The sequence below is a fragment of the Python bivittatus genome, unplaced genomic scaffold, assembly GCF_059951505.1.
Source record: "Python bivittatus isolate LINGU-HERP-01145 unplaced genomic scaffold, Pbiv_v1 ctg000610_np1212, whole genome shotgun sequence".
NCBI classification, from domain to species: Eukaryota; Metazoa; Chordata; class Lepidosauria; order Squamata; family Pythonidae; genus Python; species Python bivittatus.
Window position 1 is genome coordinate 13,537,053 of NW_028277088.1, and position 20,654 is coordinate 13,557,706.

The following is a 20,654-nucleotide window of genomic DNA, read 5'->3' on the forward strand; positions in this document are numbered from 1 at the left end:
TTTTGTCCTTTCCTTTTTTTCCCTCTTTTTCCCTTTCTTTTCTTTCTTTACTTTGTATTAGTTTTTTATCCTCTTTTTAAAACTTTTAATAGCATTTATTAAAAAAAGAACATTTTAAAATTATTTTAGTGAGGTTGGAGACTGTTTTTACACTAGTTTGTGAGAGTCTGCCCAATCTAGCTTCATTACCTGTAAGTTCAATGAATGTTATGATGATCAAGGATGGACCATTTAAGTTTAAGCTTCGACTTTATTTCTCCACAACTATATACACTAATGTGAGCTTTATCCAGTTTGGACTTTGGATGATGTCTGTTTAAGAACATACTATAAAAGCCATGCAGGATTTTAAAATTGTGTGGCTAATTTTGTGTATCCTTTGTTTAAATCATGAACTCTGCTCTTTGCACAGTCCCCAGTGGAAATATTTTAATGCTTTCTTTGTAGCAGTTCATCAGTATTGCATTTAGAAGGTGTTGTTTTTTGGGGTTTTTTTGGTATTTACTTAGGGGTCCAGTTCATTAAAAAAATGCTCTGTTACAGAAATATCTAGATTTATAAAGTAATTCTGAAGGGGATTTACTTCATATAGAACATTAAAATGAATATTAAAATATTGGAAGAATTTGGATTGATTGATAATAATAACAATTTATTAAACTTGCATTCCACCTACGACTCTAATTCATCTTCTGTATCCTGTATCTGCATATCTTCTGCTTATTTTCCCCTTTCCTGTGGACAGAAGGCAGCAGAAATGTGGGTAGGTAGGGTTGTACAGTGCTTTGGATTCAAAAGGAGAAAATGGGATTTGACATACACAAGGGCATAACACCTGTTAGAAATTCTTTAAAACAGCTATGACTTTTCCTATGCTTGTTCAGCTACTCTCTGCATCTGCTGTGCAATTCCAACAAATAACATACTAGGTTTAGGGGGTTTCTGGCAGATGCATGCTTACGTATGTTCTGACCCGTTCTGAATCCAAAGCACTGCATAGCCCTAGTCTAGTGTTTCTCAACCTTCTCATTCCTTAGCATGGCTGGCTGGGGAATTCTGGGAGAAGTCTACACATCTTAAAGTTCCCAAGGTTGAGAAACACTGCCCTAGTCTATTTCCCCTCATTCCACAGTGCCCTAGTCTATTTCCCCTCATTTCACATTTTCAAATACAGTTTCAGTAACTCCTAATTAATTACCATGCTTGCTGGTTTTATGAGAATTGGGCTCTGCTAAGATTCTATATCAGTGATGGCGAACCTATGACACGCGTGTCAAAGGTGACACACCATGATGCTTTGGGTGACATGCCAATCTTCACCAACACCCAACAACTATTTTCCCTGTTTGAGTTACTAAAGAAATTGAATTTGTTTTACTCATATTTCATTTTTGTAATTATTTGATGATTCTTTATATAATACATAGCACCACACATGATTGGACTGTATTTTTAAAAAATAAATTAATAAGTAAAGAATTGTTTCTCTTTTGTTAGGGGTGAGGTGGCACGCCAGCAGAGTCAAGTCAGGCATTTTCTGAATTTTTGACACACTGAGCCCAAAAGGTTCGCCATCACTGTTCTATGTAATAGCCATAGCACTGTGTGATTTTAGTGGATGAACTCCACACTAATAAATCTCTTCACCATTACATTACTTTAAAAGAAATAGCCACACTGAAATATGGGGTGATTATTATTTAAAGGTGGTATATGCAGGGCATGTTAATTATATGAAGTTTTCTAAGGTAAAAGTTCAAGTCTTAGAAAAAAATTGGAAAGATTACTCTTAATCTCCACTTTAGCCACAGTTACATTGTCTGAGTTCCAAGACAGGTAAGTTTTAGCTTACTGCATTGTATCTTCCTTCCTTTGAAAATAATTCAGTGCAGCAAGGGGATCATTGTAGACACTGACCCAGATTCTTGCTTATCTTGCTTAAGCTGTCTGGTTTTATCCGTGTGTGTGTGTGTGTGTGTATGTGTGTATATATATATATATATATATGTTATTAAAGATTTTTAAAAAGGAAGATAAAAACTAATGCAAACTAATATAAAGTAAGAAAAAGAAAAGAAAAAATCAAAAAGACAGCTAAAAGTGCAAGAAAGGAAAAAAAAGAAGAAAAATAGAAAAGAAAAAAGATACAAAGAAGTAGCTTCTGGTCTTCTTTACAACAGTTATAAGTACATTTATAAATTTACCTCTTACTCTATGATTACAACATAACTCTCTTTTTTCTATAATCTATCCTGCCTAACCATCAAAACCATAAATCATAACTTCATTTTTTTCTGTTTTACGCAAAAAGTCCATAAGGGGTTTCCAGTCAGCAATAAACCTAGTTATTGTGTTTTATTTGATCAAAGAAGTCAGTTTACTGTCTCAGCAAGTTCCATCATCTTCACCAACCATTCCTCCATTGTGGGTAGTGCCAAATCTTTCCATCTTTGGGGATATAATAATTTCACTGCAGTTATCATGTACAAAAACAAAATTCCATAACTTTTTTCCAACTGTTTGTCCATCAATCCCAAAAGAAATTGTATATTAATCTTTAAAATCCTATGAATTAGTATGTGTATTTGAATCCAAAATTTTGTAGTTTTTTTACATGTCCAGCAAACATGATAAAATGTCCCTTCTTCTTGTTCACATTTCCAACATAATTTGAAATGCCTTTATACATTCTAAACAATTTCTCTGGTGACATATACCAACGGTACATCATTTTATAAACATTCTCTTTAGGATTATAACATAGAGAAAATTTCAATCCTTTCAACCACATATTTTCCCATTGTTCCATCAGTATATTATAGCCAATTTTTTAGCCCACTTTATCATACATTCTTTCACTTGTTCTTCTTCTGTTTCAAATTTCAATAAAAGTTATACATTTTAGCAATTACATGTTCATAATTTGTACACAATTCTGTTTCAAACTCAGTCTTACAATGTTGAAAACCATAATCTCTTTTTTCTACTTTAAATCTTTCTAATAACTGTAAATAAGTGAACCATTGACAGCTATATTCCTCTGCCACCAGTTCTTTTGATTTGATTTTACATTCCTCTTGACAGAATTCTAGTATCTCACAATATGTTAGCCATTTGTGTTTGCCTGTTATTTCTCATCTATGAAATGCTTCTTGTGCTTACAGCCACAAAGGTTTTTTCGGACACAACCTGGATTTGTATCTATTCCATATTCTCAATATGGCACGTCTAACATAATGATTTTTAAAATCCACATTAACCTTGACTTTGCCACCCAAATCTCAGGTCATGTTCTTCTAACTCCAACAGCCTTCTATTTCTCACCAGCACCCACTCTTTCATCCAAACTAAGCAGCAAGCTGCAAAATACAGTTTCAAATCAGGTAGGCCCAATCCTCCTCTTTTCTTTGCATCTTGTAACACATTATATTTAACTCTTGTTTTTTCCCCTGCCACACAAATCTAGATATATCCTTCTGCCACTATTTAAATGGTACATCAGTTGTCAAAACAGGTATTGTCTGAAACAAAAACGTCGTTCTAGGCAAGACATTCATTTTTATCACAGAAATTCTCCCCAGCAATGACAGTTGTAGTTTCTCCCATCTTAACATGTCTTTTTTAACTCCATTCCATGTCTTAACATAATTATTTTGAAATAACATACAGTTCATATTTGTCATAATAATACCCAGATATTTTTCCTTCTTCTCAATCTTAAAATCTGTTTTATTCATCAATTCTGTTTGATCTTCTGTTTTCATATTTTTGTTAACATCTTCGTCTTCTATTTACTAATCTTGAAAGCTGCTAATGCACTAAATTCTTTTAATTTGTCCATTAATATTTATAATATAATATCAGTGGAAGAAATGTATCTCCAAAGCTCAGTGCAGCATTATGGGCTTAATTATTTCTTTATTACAACAACCTTGTGAAGGCAGGCAATGCCAAAAAAAAAGAAAAAAAAAAGCAGCTACCCAGAGAAATCCCTTCACAATAGGGAAGGGATTTAAATTTCATGTACATCCAGTTCAATTCCAGCACAGGCCAGCATATTCACTCTGTGACTTTGAAACATCAGAACATTCTTCGAATAGCCTTCTGGCTTATCCATTAAGTCTTTCACAAACTGTAGATGGGCAGCAATGTTCTTTTTGGAGAGTAGTGCCTTTCTTCTTGCAACCCTCCTAAGTACACCACTGTTGTTCAGGGTTCTCCTGATGGCAGTCTCATGAACGTTGACATTCACCACTGCAAGAGAGGACTTCAAGTCAAATCAAATCAAATATCTTTATTACGGTCTTTGATCAGCCTTGCAAGAGAGGCCTTTCGTTCCTTAGATGTTACCCTGGGGTTCTTTGAAGCCTCCCGTAGTATTACACACCTTGCTCTTAGTGTGATCTTGGTTGGTCAGCCATTCCTGGGGAGGGTAACAATGGTGTTGAATTATTTCCCTTTGTACACAATCTGTCTGACAGTGGAATGGTAGAGTCCAAACTCTTTGGAAAAAGTTTTGTAACTTTTTCCAACCTGTTGAGTATCAACAACTGTTTTTCTGAGGTCCTCAGAAATCTCCTTTGTTCAAACCATGACACATTTCTACATACCTGTGTTGTGAAGATCAGACTTTGATAGTGAATACCTAGAATTCTGTTCTTTAAATAAGACAGAATCTCCCATACTCACACCTGATTATCATCCCATTGATTGAAACACCTGACTAATTTCCCCTTCAAATGAACTGATAATCCTCGAGGTTCACATACTTTTGCAGGATACAAAGATGTAGCTTTGGATCATTTTCCTCAATAAATCAATGAACAAGTATAATGTTTTTGACTCATTTGTTTAACTGGGTTCTCTTGATCTAGTTTTAGGACTTGTGTGGTGAACAGACCATGTTTTAGGTCATATTTATGCAGAAATATTGAAAATTCACAAGGCTTCACAAGCTTTTAAGCACCACTATATGTTATACTTCCGTGGATTTTTCCTCCTCCTGTTTGCCTTCATAGGAAGGCTCAGTAAAAATCTATTCAATGTAAGCTTTATTTTCAATATTTCATACAAAAGTAAAGATGCAATCAAGTCCAAGTTGACTCCTGGTGGGTTACACCCTACAGTGTTCTTGGTAGCATTATGGAAGTTAAAGAAGAACTACCTTCAGGTCAATCCTAGATAGAAAGTACCAATGAAGAGGAATCATTAGAAGTCCACCATAGGCAATGTAAGATGGTTCTGTTTGTCTTAACCAGCTTAAGTCCACTGGTGCCAACTTGATAAAGATACAATGAGCTCATGTTTTGATGCAGTTGGCCCCTATTCCATCTCTAGCAATTTCATCCTGGTACCTCAGAGAACATAGCTGGATAAGACTACAAATTTTAAAAATGCTATTTATCTAGCCTGGATGAAAATATGACAATGCAAGGAGGAAAAAAAAATAAAAATCATACAGATGAATTGACAACTGAGAATAGCAAAATGTTTGGTTTCACATTCTTCTTTTTAATGATTTGTGCAAAATACCTAAGACTATTATTTAGCAGAGGAGACTGATTTTATGGTGGGGCTCTAGTGATTCCTCTTCATTGGTACTTTCTATCTAGGATTGACCTGAAGGTGGTTCTTCTTTAACTCCCTGTTTTAATCTGCTATAAAAGAAATGCATTTTCTTTCACATTTTAGTCTACCTGCTAAAACGTCATCATTTATTCTTGTTGAAATATTAAGAAGTGCACAGAAAAGCTAGATGTGCCTTTGAATTACTTCTGTTTCTCAACCTTAGAATCTTGATCTGTAAAATGGCATAAGGTTATACTGTTTCACATTCAATTCTGTGGAGATGTTATTAGCCACAGAGTTAACAATCTTGTAGGCATTGTGTTTGAAAAGGAGTGCATTTCTAGGCTCAACATTAACCTGCTCATCAAAAAAAGCTTTTGCTGGGAAAAGAATTAGCTGCTATGCAGACTTGAACATATTCATTTCAGCTTGACAGTGGTGGATCTACATGCAATAGAATACTTTTTCTTTTTAACATTTTCCCCTAAACTTTACTGGATAACCACACTTCTTTCTGATTCTTTTAAGTTGCCCCAGCTTCTTCTTGGCTGAAATTTAACAGGATTAGCAAAAGTAAGAAAGTTTAATATCACCCCCAAACTAGTGATTGTTGTTGTTGTTGTTGTTGTTGTTTACACCAGTGGAATGTTTTAAACCAAAATTCTTCACAAGTATATCAGACTTGAACTGTCAGCCTGCTCTGAAGAATATGAGTTCTATGTCTGAGAGGTTCTTCCCACTCTGTTTAGCTAACCTTTGAACTCACATTGATTGCTCTGTAGACCTTAGCTAAGAGGCTGACTTACAGATGAGAAAGCCTTTAGGATTAATTCCATCACCATAAACTCACTGGCCAGCCTTAAGTAAGTCAGTCTTTCAGTTTCAGGTTTATCTTCAATATTTGATATTAACAATGACATAAACTTAATGTATGTTAAACCTTGTGCACACTTGAAAATTCCACGCAGATGGTAATGGTGGTTGTTCCAAGATGGGAAAGAGAAACAGATGGAGAGATAGGAGACATACTGATAATTCATTGTACATAAAGGCCTAATACAGTGCTCTTGCATTTCGCCAAAGGGGAAGATAGATCTTTTTTCAGTGTAGTTGGAAATTCTTCTAAAAATACAGTGGCAGCACTTCATTTTTATAAGATGGAATTTATTATGATTGCTATAACATGTCAGTAGCCATTTAGAACTTTGAAATCTATGCCTAGAAATGCTATTTCCTATGAAGACTTGTATCAAAATAAATGGTACTGGAATTACATAATTTCTTGGTAGTGTATTTTTAAATGTTGACCCTGATTCAAGTCAGCCTTGGCCATGGAAGTTCAATGAATGACTTCAGGTTAATTGTTCTCTCTCAGTCCAATTTAACCCACAAAGTTGCTGTTGTACAAAATAAATTTGAGGAGGGAATGTTGTGTATGGTGCCTTGAGCTCCTGAAGGAAATAAAGAAACAAATTTGTTAGAAATCTAACATAATAAATTCTCTATCCATTTTGTGCAGGTAAATACCAGCTTTCTCCAACAGTCAATATGCCCCAGGATGATATGGTAATTATAGAAGATGATAGACTGCCTATATTACCTCCACATCTTTCAGACCAATCATCTTCCAGTTCTCATGATGATGTAGGCTTTGCAACAGTGGATGCTGGAGCTTGGACTAAACCAATAGCGAATGAGTCCTCAGAATGGTAAATGTTATGTCTACTTGAATAGTTACTTCTGTTTACTAAATACTTAATGGGCTTTCATCACTGAAATAGAAGCAGAACTATTCTTCTAAACAATATTCCTATCTCATGTCCCTCTCAAGATATCTAAGAACTTGACTGGTGACAGCAAACTTCACATTATCACAGCATAGGATCTCGGTATCAGCATTTTGGAGTGGGGACAGCAATGATTGCTTGGGCTTTGTTATCTTACACAGGAAAAATACTCCTGATTTTTTAAGTCTTTTTGTTTTTGTTTTTTACACAATCTTTACTAATCCCAGAGAACAACAATAATTTGTATGTCTGGTAATTATGTTCAGCAATAAGCAAAATAAGAGACCTTTCTGTGGAACCCCCTGCTAAGCTCATGGTGATAATTAACACAAGCCGGTTGAAGTATGAGTGTTTTCCAAGTCTCATATCCTCCTGAGTTTGATATAACTGTGTCAGCAATATCTTAATAACTATTACCCACAGCAAGAATCTCTGTTTGGATTTGCACAAGTCAGCTATTCCTTACACACACATATATGTAGCAGTGTGTACTGGTATTCAGCCATATTACTTTTACTGTTACTCTATCTTTTAAAAAGCTTTCAGTTGTTACATTTAAAGCCACTTCTTTCTCCATTACATTGCTTTTCTCTATCACATTGAACAGCTGCTACTTTGACTCCTAGACTCCCACCATCGTCTTCCTAGAGCAAAATACCCTGAAAACTCACTAACTGAAATTTTGGAAATGTGTCTATGCATTCAACAGCACTCCAAACTCCATGCTGATGTAAATTTTTCAAGTTGAAAGCAGTTCTTGTACCATCTCCATTTGTTGATGTTTTTATATGCATAACTATAGAATTTTATTTTACTTCTGTAGAAGTAAAATAAAATTCTATAGCTCTATATCTCTATAGTTCTATATCTCTTTTCTATAAAGAGAAAAAGAAAAAGAGAGAATGAAAGGTTTTAAAGGCTCACTTTTTTCCTACCACTGCCTTTATGTCTGCCTTTTCAAAGAGAGTAATGTAATTACAAACAGGACAGATCTGTTTGGACCCTTATTTCTGTTGACTGCATTCTATTTGTTAAAAGTGAAGCTAGTAAAATAAAATAAACAGCAGCCAAGGGTGGATTTTTGTATTAATTTCCTGCTGGTAATGGACAAAGGAAGGATTGTAAAATGAAGGTGTTTCCTGCAAGTTTGCTTCAAGGCACCAAAGGGTTGATGTAAAGAAAATGGAAGAAGGGTTATCCAAACAAGAATGGCAGCTGTTCTGAATCATGGCTGAAAATATATGCTTTTTCCAGCCTGACAGTATCTCCCTAATCCTTGATGAAAATGTTATGAAAACAAAGGACAATGAGGCAGGATTAATATGTGGAATTTTAATAACACTGAGGGTCATAACACGGTTACATTCTTTAAAGAGTCAACTATCATTGTAGGAGCCTTCTTTGTTATAGTATATTTTGCTGCCTATTGGTTTTACAAATTACAATAATAATAGATAGAAAGTAACATTAACATCAATCTGAAATATTAAGAACCATTAATGTGAGATGCTGTTCAGCTTTACTGAGTTATTTCTTTTCATTCTTTTTGAGTTTTACGACAGGTTGTTAACATTTTGGAAATGTCTTAATAAAATGCAACATAGTGCATTTTGTACACTTTCAGTAAATCCTGAGAATGACATTTAACAAATATTCAGTCCACCTCTATATGATTATTTTTTCTAGGGAAGCCAGCCTGGCAGGAGCAGAGTATTTTTTGAAAATAGGCAGAACGGTTCTTTAAGAAAATCTGTTTTCTTTGTCCTTATTACACTCCAGTTAGAAAATTAGTGTACTGGGTGCACTAGCAAAAGCTAGTAAGATGATTGATTGATTGATTGATTGATTCATTTATTGAATGAAATGATTTATACCCCGATAATCTATCTTGATGGTTTAATCCTTTTTTAGTGAGTTATCCTCTTTAACATAAGGTTATATGTTTATTTTGTTATTTCTTTTTTTTCCTTTATGATGGTTTTAACTATAGTATGTAAGCTGCCTAGAGTTATGTTGTTGATTGAAGTTGTAAACAAACAAATAAATAAATGGCATTACTAGCCATTACTACTGCTTGAGAATCCCCTCTATCTTCAGTGGGATGTAGCTCAATTCCAAACAAGATTGAACAACTACTCTCTGATCATCTGATTGACAATGCTCAACAGAGTTTGATTTGAATTAAATTTAAACTGTTACGGAGTTTGATGCAACTTAAGCTAAAATGTGAAATTTGCTTCTTTAAAAAGCTGGATATATCTTGTTAGAATTAGAACAGGTATTAGGTTCCCATAAAATATTCAGCATTATATCAATTCCTCCTAAACATTGCTAAGTGACAAACTCCATCATGGCTACCCATTGGCTATACTAGCTAAAGCTGATAGGAATTGCAGTTCAACAATGTCTGGAAGGCTATATGTGATCTGTCCCTGCTACAAAGGGCAAAACACATCTTACACTGATATCTGCTTCCCAGTTCGGGAACAAAGCACCATCCAATGAATCAGCTCAGATTGAGAGCTTATATATTTCTGGCAGACCTTAATCTACATAGGAGAATCATTCTTTTCCTGTATGGACACCTGATCTGAAGTTTTTATGTAGTTTGTTGGCTCTTTTGTTCTTGTGGCCCTGGAAGTGATAAGGACATCTAAGAACCAGGCATACCACATGGACGTTTCCAGATGTATAGGTCAATGTGAGAGTTTCAGACTGAAGAGACTGAATTTTGAATTTCTATTCCATTATTCACATGTATTATCTTTAGTCTGCCTTTCAGCATAAAAATATTAAAATTTTCCAAGGCAGTTTAGGGATATAAATTAATCTTTCAGAACAAAAAAAGCCCCAACCCTCATGATTTCCAACTTTTCTTAATTGTATTGGTAAGCTAATGGTATAACATAAATATATGCTTTAGTGAACTTTTCTTTATATTTCTTTATTTCTTACAGCATACTAAGTCCAGATATGGATCCAGGGCTGGCCTTCCAACGGGAAGGATTTGGACGCCAGAGTATGTCAGAAAAGCGCACTAAGCAGTTTTCAGATGCCAGCCAATTAGATATTGTTAAAACACGGAAATCTAAAAGCATGGATTTAGGTATTGCTCGTAGGCCTTCTTTTCTTTTCTCTTCTTTTTTCACTGTTGTGTTTCAACATTATATTGAAATTATTTTGCTTGTTGTTTCCTGTTGCCATTTAAATTATTTGTAATGCTATGCAGTTGATTATCCCATGCATATGGATTCAATATGTGCATGAAGAATTTTAAATACGATCAGAGCCAAGTGCATTATGTGTGCTTCTACAAGTTTAATGTTTCTCTGTTTAAAATGTTATGGTTGCACAGATTCAGGTGTTGCAGGATTGTTCAGTATATAGCTACAAACAACCCTTTGAATAGGTAGTTTTCAGGACATGGAAAACTCAAATAATTCAAATTTGTTTTTTAAAATAATTCTGCAACAACACACTTCTCATTGTTTCTGGTATTGCTGAAACCTTTTCTCTAATGAACGATTCTAACATAATTCTACGAAGCTTTAGTTTAATCTGAAATCATTTAACAGCTGGGATCTTTAGTCCCATTACTTTTAATGACATCTGTTGCTAAAGGCGGTAGGGATTGACACAGGCACTTCAGGGATAGTGGACTTGGTTGAAAGAGTAACCTGCAATGACAAGTGCACATGCAAGTGGGAAATCTAACTATGGGACATCTCTCTTTCAACTTTGCAAGTGATAGAAAGCCTTCCAATTTGCATGGCTGATGTAAAAGGTCGGAATGTGGTCAGTGGGGCAGAATCATCTGCTTGTGACATTGCTCATTGGTCTAGCCATTCTTCAGTTTAGTCTCAGGTGTAGTTCCAGCAAAAGACAGAGGTAGCTTTGAATTATATTGAGGTAGTGTGAAGAAGGGAGGCATGGCAGAATTCTGTCTATTGATTTACAGTCTCAATCTGGCTTAGACACTTCCTTCTAAAGAATTATAAGAAAGAGAATCTATTATATCTGAAAGAGTGAAAAGGCTACAGATCCCTACAAACCAAAACATTTACTGTGGCCAAGGTTTTCATTGAAATGTATCCTGCTTTATCAGAAAAGGCTAATGAGAAAAGTTCAGAAATTACAAGTGTCAGCTATCAGTAGATCAGATTACTGTGTAGAACATACATGTAAGAACCTTTTCCATGTCTGTCTATAGTGTGCTGTGACCATTTTAAAGTGTCACAGGATCTTAATGGAAAAATCTGGCCTACAGTGTCTCTTATTTTAAAGAAGTTGTTCAGATTAGTGCATCTCCTTTTTCTGAAATAGAATACTATTTAGTCAGCAACATAATTGACAAGTTTTCACTTAATAGTTAGCAGTTAGTTATACATGATGGGGATGAACTGTTTTTAAGGAAAGGGTCTCCTGGAATCTTAGTGATTGGTATTCACAGAAAATTGCTACACCCATCTTATTAGTATAATATATGAATTCTCAATAAGTTCATTATTCTGAGAGCAGTAACTAACCTTGAAATCCTACAGGTCCATATCTCAGGGATAATGCTGAATGAAAGCAAGCTACAGTAAATCTAGTATCCCATTTAATAATTCAGATTAAGCCTTTCTAACCAAGCCTTTTTACATATCCCTTCGGAAGATTCATGAGCTTCAATATGTTTTTTTAAGTGCAAGAAAATGTAATAAATATGTAGACATTTATTGTTTTTATAACCCCACTGGGACTTTTAAAACTCAAATTGCCACTTTCTGATATGTGGTGGTCTTGCCTCAGCTAATTGAGACATGCTAGCATGTGAATAACACATTATATTTGCCTGTGATCCAGAAATGACTGACACCAACGCATGGATTTTCCTAAATATTTTTCTCTGGGGCTTCATTTTGCCCCTTAAGAGTGTCTGCATAATATGACATCTTTGCATGAGTAGTGATATTGGCAAGGTCCTCTAACTTTGAAGAGCATATAAATAGTGGATGCATGAGGGACGTGGGCACTAACAAGGCTAACCGTTATACATTTACCTTTTAACAGTAGCTGACGAGACTAAGCTCAGTACAATGGATGACCAGAAAACAGGTAAGAATTGACTGTAGGGTGGTTGCCATAGAAATTTTGGTCAGCAGCTTACTACAATTACTGAGCTGCCAATCACAGTGCATGAGAAAATAATATGTCAGTTGCATGACTCTCTTCTTTAATCTCCCAGAATTCAAATATTACAAACATTCTAATTAAATTATGTTTTAGAACAACAACAAGGATAAGACAATTACATATAGCAGTTGAGTCTAGCAACTAAATATACTTCTTAAAAGATAATATTCTGGAGAGCATTTGGGGGTCATATGTCATTGGAGTTCAGACTTGGCTTATGAAAGGCACTCCTCATGTTAAACTTTTGAAATACACTTTTAACCACAAAATCCTATCATTCTTGAAAATTCTTTAATCAAGCTTCCATTTCACCACTGAGTAGGCAGTAATGAGGGTTGCTGTTTTCACTGTTCATCCTGGCATCTCCTTGCCTTGTAAGGAATTAGAACAACCCCCTCCCCCTAATTAAACTGTGTTTCACAAGCTATGCATTGTAGATATTTTGCTTTCTGTGTAATTGTCATGATTCCAGATTAGAAAGCTTGAATTTATTAGCAATTAAAATAATGCACCACTACAGTTATGAACCTTTATAATTTATTAATGCAAGTAAACTTTTGACTTATAGAATGTTGTCTTAATTAGGATAGATCAAGAGGACACAGTAACTTTCCATACCAGAGAAACTATTTTAATTATGGACAAGTCAACTTAGAATCATGAAAACATTACTTATTTCTAACATTAATCATTGAACAGGATATTCCTTGCATACTGGGTTTTTTAATCTCTCTCTCTCTGTGCGTGTGTGTACGCATGTGCGCGTACATGTTGGTAAATAACAGAGAACCTATTTTTACCCATGATGTCATGTGGTAAAGCCTTACTAATCAAATAAAAAAAATTATTTAAAAGAAGTAGTAAAAATTCAAGCCTTTATAAAACACTGCAAAGCAAGGTGAATATGTGAATAAGGGAGATTTTACAGCCTTGTCTGTCTACATTATACAATGATAATTCTACAGTACAGCATTATTAAAGCATTGAAAGTTTAAATGTCCATGATGATATGCTGTTGGCTGAACTCTGCCAATATGACTGTTTTCTGAACTGATAGGCATGAATCCAAGTGATGAACTGCCAGTATAAGAAAAATATTGTTTCCATTTTTTCTTGATTCTGTATATTTCTGCTGTATTTTTGCCTGAAAAGGTATTACCAACTTTTGGTTAATAACCTGAAGTTCTAGTTTTACCACAGTGTGCTTGGTTGTATAATATATCAAATACTTGACGTGGTTACACTTTAAGCTTCTTTTTGTAATTTCTCTTTTATGCCACATATTTGTGATTAGATTTGGGTTTTTTTTTCAAACATCACAAAGCATACTCAAACAGCTGATTTGAATCATTTACTACAGTCCATAACCAGCATAGAAACTGCCATAATAATCATGCATCCCATTCCTTCCTACTAGCCCTTCCTTGCTTCACATTTTTATAGCCTTCCATTTGGATCTGTTTTCCCAAAGCATCCTAAGAACACAGTGATCAAACATTCAATAATTTCCTTTTTAATTCTGTTTACTGTTCTCTTACTTATAGCAATTAGAGTCAAGTGCATTGCCCTTGAGTTCAGGCTATTATTGCTTATTTAATAAGTATTGTAGGGAACTGGCCATTTACTTTTAGAGGGCACAAATTTTATTATTTTATTTCTGAGAATACAAGCATATTGCATTGTTCAAGTCTTTGTTAACATCCATGGAGATACATTTGGGTTAAAGGGCAATGACCCTAAGTCATAAACTACCAGGGCTAAGCAAGATAAATATCTGAATCATCATCATCATCATCCCCCAGTGAGACATTACCTTGACGTGGTTGTGGGATTTGCATGCTATGAGGAGGATGAGAGCTATGCCAGAGGTTCAACCATACTGGACAGGACGAAGAATGTCTCTCCCATAAATAATATGGTGAAATGTAATTTACAGAAACCCATACCAGATCAGTCATTGCCCAGGTCAACAAGGACTGTGCTAGGTGTTCTAGTTCCTGGACATCTGCTGATAAGTGGGCTGCAGGACTCAGGACTGTTGGCTGAGCAACCAGGGCCAGTAGCTGCAGAACTACTGGAATAAAAGTTGTTAACCCATCACAAATACAGTGGGGCAAAAAAGTATTTAGTCAGCCACCAATTGTGCAAGTTCTCCCACTTAAAAAGATGAGAGAGGCCTGTAATTTTCATCATAGGTATACCTCAACTATGAGAGACAAAATGGGGGAAAAAAATCCAGAAAATCACATTGTCTGATTTTTAAAGAATTTATTTGCAAATCATGGTGGAAAATAAGTATTTGGTCAATATCAAAAGTTCATCTCAATACTTTGTTATATATCCTTTCTTGGCAATGACAGAGGTCAAAAGTTTTCTGTAAGTCTTCACAAGGTTTTCACACACTGTTGCTGGTATTTTGGCCCATTCCTCCATGCAGATCTCCTCTAGAGCAGTGATGTTTTGGGGATGTCGCTGGGCAACACGGACTTTCAACTCCCTCCAAAGGTTTTCCATGGGGTTGAGATCTGGAGACTGGCTAGGCCACTCCAGGACCTTGAAATGCTTCTTACGAAGCCACTCCTTCGTTGCCTGGGCGGTGAGTTTGGGATCATTGTCATGCTGAAAGACCCAGCCACATTTCATCTTCAATGCCCTTGCTGATGGAAGGAGGTGTTCACTCAAAATCTCACGATACATGGCCCCATTCACTCTTTCCTTTACACGGATCAGTCATCCTGGTCCCTTTGCAGAAAAACAGCTCCAAAGCATGATGTTTCCACCCCCATGCTTCACAGTAGGTATGGTGTTCTTTGGATACAACTCAGCATTCTCTCTCCTCCAAACATGACAAGTTGAGTTTAGACCAAAACGTTCTACTTTGGTTTCATCTGACCATATGACATTCTCCCAATCCTCTTCTGGATCATCCAAATGCTCTCTAGAAAACTTCAGACGGGCCCAGACATGTACTGGCTTAAGCAGGGGGACACGTCTGGCACTACAGGATTTGAGTCCCTGGCAGCGTAGTGTGTTACTGATGGTAGCCTTTGTTACTTTGGTCCCAGCTCTCTGCAGGTCATTCACTAGGTCCCCCCGTGTGGTTCTGGGATTTTTGCTCACCATTCTTGTGATCATTTTGACCCCACAGGGTGAGATCTTACATGGAGCCCCAAATCGAGGGAGATTATCAGTGGTCTTATACGTCTTCCATTTTCTAATTATTGCTCCCACAGTTGATTTCTTCACACCAAGCTGCTTGCCTATTGCAGATTCAGTCTTCCCAGCCTGGTGCAGGTCTACAATTTTGTTTCTGGTGTCCTTCAACAGCTCTTTGGTCTTGGCCATAGTAGAGTTTGGAGTGTGACTGTTTGAGGTTGTGGACAGGTGTCTTTTATACTGATAACAAGGTCAAACAGGTGCCATTACTACAGGTAACGAGTGGAGGACAGAGGAGCCTCTTAAAGAAGTAGTTACAGGTCTGTGAGAGCCAGACATCTTGCTTGTTTGTAGGTGACCAAATACTTATTTTCCACCATGATTTGCAAATAAATTCTTTAAAAATCAGACAATGTGATTTTCTGGATTTTCCCCCCCATTTTGTCTCTCATAGTTGAGGTATACCTATGCTGAAAATTACAGGCCTCTCTCATCTTTTTAAGTGGGAGAACTTGCACAATTGGTGGCTGACTAAATACTTTTTTGCCCCACTGTATATGAAGACCGAAAACAAAGAAATAATGATCTGCTATTACAAATCAAGTCTAATGAGAAGAGGATATCTGAAAAGAATGCACCAGTTCTGGAAAGAACAGCATCCAGAATCAGAAATAACACAACAGAGGCTAGTAGACCAATGTCGATTTATAACATGAATTAAAGTATTCACAGAAGTAGAATTGGAAGAACTGCAAATGTCTACCCAGGGCAAAGAAATCGAAACCTTGCCAGAAGTAGCTCAGACAGTAGAGCCTTCTCCTCACAACGAACAAAGCCCTCTAACAAAAAAAAACAAGAGAAATTGAAACAAAGAATAACTGAGCATCTAGAACAGCCCAAAAACAACAGAATAAGGTTGTCTGCATTGAAGCTTGTTACAAGAAAGCAGCCAGCACAAGTATTAAATGATGCCAATACTGTAATATCAAATATAAGCACCAGCTCACTGCAAGAAACAAATCAACTGATGTATGGCTGCAGTTACAATTGAATACCTTGGATGCAAAATCAACAAACAAGAAAAAAAGCCAAACAGCGCACCACCAAAATGGAAGATCAGGTTGGAAAATAAGATCAGCCTGCTAAGATCAGATGCAAGCAATCTAGAGCAAATGAAAGGAAAGAAACTGAAGATCAAAAAGACCAAAGAATACCTGATCATTTCTTGATATTTCTTATCACCTAGAAACAAGGAAGATCAAGGAAGCACTGGAAATAATAACGCAACAAATAATAGCCATAGCCAAGAAGATCAGCAGATCTGAAGCTTGAATTGCATACTACAGGCAGACTCTCCAATTTCATTCAGATCAGAAACAATCCCTCAGTGGAGAGACTGCAATGAACCAGTCAACACCTGACAAAGAAGAAAAAGGGAAGTTCTGGGCACAGCTATGGGACAACCCAAAGAAATACAACAAGAATGCAGCTTGGATAAAGGAGGTAGATAAGAATAAAAAAGAAGCTGAAATGAAAGAACTGGTAATGACAGCAGAAATGGTGGAAAAAAAGGCAAGGAAAATGGAGAATTGGTTAGCACCAGGTGAAGATGAACTGCATGGTTTTTGGTTGAAACATCTGACTGGTCTGCACCCATGCATTGCCAGGCAGTTTAACAACATACTACAAGGAGGTGAAATTGAAGATTGGTCAACATCTGGCAAAACCTACTTGATAATGAAATATCTAGCAAAAGAGGCAGCACCAGGCAACTGCAAGCCAATTACCTGCTTACCAACAACTTTCAGATTGCTAACTGGTGTTGTAGCTGATGCAGTCCAACAGCATCTAGTTGAAAGCAAGTTCTTTCCATCTGAGCAGAAAGGAAACTGCCCAAACAGAAAAGAGACAAAAGATCAGCTCCTACCTGACAAGATGATTTTGGAAAACTGTAAGAGAAGGAAGACCAACTTGAATGTAGCTTGGATTAATTACAAGAAGGCATTTGACTCCCTGCCGTATGACTGGATAATCAAGTGCCTAGAAATAACAGGAGTCAGTAGAAACATCAGAAACTTTGTGCAAGGACCAATGGCACAAGGGAAGACAAAATTGCTGGTCAACGGTGATAGACTGGGAGAGGTTGCATTGCATCGATTCCTCTGTCAACAATACTGAACAAGTCAGGCCATGGCTATCAAACATCAAAAACTGTAATGGACTGGAATGGTGGGAGGGGAGTAAAGAATGTGCTCTCATCTCCAGAGGAGCAAGGAAGAGATAAGCGGAGGAGACTGCCACCTCCCTAAGAAAATCCATCGGTGTGAACTGGCTGAGCCTGGGAACTGGTTTCATTCTGGGAACATTCTTGCTAAGGGGTTGTAGCTAATAAACCTTGCTGGATTGATTCTGCATGGTCTCCTGGAGTTCCTTGGGCTAGGCCTGACATCAATGTTCCCAGAATCTAACCAGTTCCCAGGATCAGCCAGTTCACACCGATGGATTTTCTTAGGGAGGTGCCAGTCTCCTCCGCTTATCTCTTCCTCGCTCCTCTGGAGACGAGAGCACATTCTTTACTCCCTTCCCACCATTCCAGTCCATCACAAAAACACATGCCAGGTTATCCCACCTCCTTTACATGGACGATCTGAAGCTGTATGGAAAAACATAATCTGAAATGGAATCGCTGCTCAACACTGTCCAAATATACAGCCAAGATATTGCAGTGGAGTTTGGACTGGACAAATGTGCCACCCTTACCATCAACAGGGGAAAATAGTGAAAACTGAAGGAATCAAGATGCCCTATGGAAAAAACCTCAAGAATCTGGATAAAGATCATTACAGATACCTGGGCATCCTTCAAGCTGACAACATCAAGCACAGAAGTCAAGAAGAAGGTTAGTAGTGAATACATCAGGAGAGTGAAGAAGGTCTTAAAGTCCAAACTCAGTGGCGGAAATACCATCAAGGCAATTAACACCTTGAACATCTGAAGGACAGTGAAAAAGATGCACTGAAGCTAGTATGCCATGAAGCCCTACTGAATACCAAAGAAACCAAAATTGTCTCTAAGAAAGACCAAATGAAGAACAGAAAAGAAACATGGCAAGGGAAAGTATTACATGACCAGTACACACACACACACACACACACACACTAGCAGGCAAACCAGATAAGATCTGGCAATGGCTAAGAGCAGGAAAGTTGAAGAAAGAGACAAAGGGGCTAATTCTGGTTCCAAAGACCAGGTTTTAAGAACAAATGCATATAAAGCCAGAAATTAGAAGACAGTAACAGACAGCAAATGTTGCCTCTGCAAAGAAGCTGAAGAAACAGTGGACCACCTAGTTAGCTGCTGCAAGAAGATCGCACAGACTTACTCCAAACAATGGCATGACAAAGTAGCAATAATGGTGCATTGGAATAACTGCAAGAAATACTGTTTACCTGCAAGCAAGAACTGGTGGGATCACAGAACAAAGTAATAGAAAATGAAGAAGCCAAAGTGTTCTGGGACCTTAGAATTCAAACAGACAAGCACCTGCCACATAACACCCCAGACTTAACAACTGTTGATAAGAAAGACAAAAAAGTCTGGATAGTGGACATTGCAATATCTGCAGACAGCAGAACAGAAGAGAAACAACTGGAATATAAAGACCTGCAAATAGAAGTAAAATGACTATGGCAAAAGAAAGCAAAGATAGAACCAATAGTAATAGATGCCTTGGGTGCAATCCCAAAGCATGTGGAGCACAGCTTGAAGACTATTGGCATTGACAAAATCACCATCAGTCAATTGCAGAAGCCAGCTTTACTTGGAACAGCTTATATCCTGCGGCAATACCTTTAACACCATCAGACAAGAACATTTGCCTATCCCAGATCCTTGGGAAGGATTCAGTAGGTGGATAAAAATGCCAAATCCAGTCTAAACATCTGGCTGACTGTGTGACCAACTGTAGTATTTATTAACCATTATTATTATTATTAGTAGTAGTAGTAGTAGTAGTAGTAGTAGTAGTATTCATATGAACTTTAATCAGTACTTGGGAGACAAGCAACTTTTACACATCTTTACCGTTTTAACAGATCTTAGGTTATTAAAATTATTTGGTATCTGCAATAGAGTAGATAATGTGTACCTTGGCAGAATAAACCTGAACCTGTGTAAAAGCTGCAGTTGAGTTTATTTGTATTAACCCAATGGAAAGTGAGATTCTTGCCAGGATAGAATCTGCGGTAATAGATTTTTAAGATTATTTTCTTTCTTCAATTGACTTGAATTGCTCAATCCTTCTCAGTGCTTATAGTTCATTCCAAAGGTCAGAAGTATATTATTCAGTAGCAATTGAGTAAGGCTCATTTATTCAGTGTTATGCATACAGGAAGTATGATGGGTTATTTCCATATTCATCTTGTCATAATGCCAACAAATAAATCTCTGAGAACAACAGAAATTTATTAAAATAAGATCATGGTTATTTGTCAGTTGAGTTAGGGGAATGAGATAAATGGTTAATGATATTTTCCAGTAATTGCATTGTTTAGGTTTTTATTTTCTCCAAGTTAAAATGCAATTCCTTTATCATGTGTACCAAATTAAATAGAGACACTTATTTATCTTCTCATCAATTCTAGTTATTTAGACTACCTGGAACCATTCAGACTGTAACAGTCTAGTAATGGAAATATCTCTGCCAGTTTTAGGATCTGAAACATTTACTCTAGTATTCTGTGTTCATGCCATTAAGATGAAATGCTCTTGAAATGAACATCATGGCAAGGAAATAGTCAGTGGTTAACATTTCCATGAATGGACTCTCACTTATATGTATATGAAAGCACAATCTTGAACCATAACGGTGTGACATCAATAGTAGAATAAACTTTTAATTAGGGAGATTGCAGTAAATAGACTAATTAAATATAGCAACATTCTGACTACAATTAATATTTAAGACAA

At 36.5% G+C, this 20,654-nt stretch overlaps 1 protein-coding gene across 4 annotated transcripts in view; it reads left to right on the forward strand.

Annotated features, from left to right (window-relative positions):
* Nucleotides 1-20,654, forward strand: part of PARD3 (par-3 family cell polarity regulator) — a 574,792-nt gene that overhangs the window by 365,545 nt on the left and 188,593 nt on the right. For 3 of the 4 annotated variants that reach the window (XM_088149996.1, XM_088149995.1, XM_088149998.1), the window contains 3 exons: nt 7,088-7,277; nt 10,313-10,461; nt 12,408-12,452. In XM_088149996.1, the coding sequence (XP_088006122.1) occupies nt 7,088-7,277; nt 10,313-10,461; nt 12,408-12,452 (384 nt within the window). The remainder of the gene's footprint in view (nt 1-7,087; nt 7,278-10,312; nt 10,462-12,407; nt 12,453-20,654) is intronic. The other variant, XM_088149997.1, reaches the window with a different exon arrangement.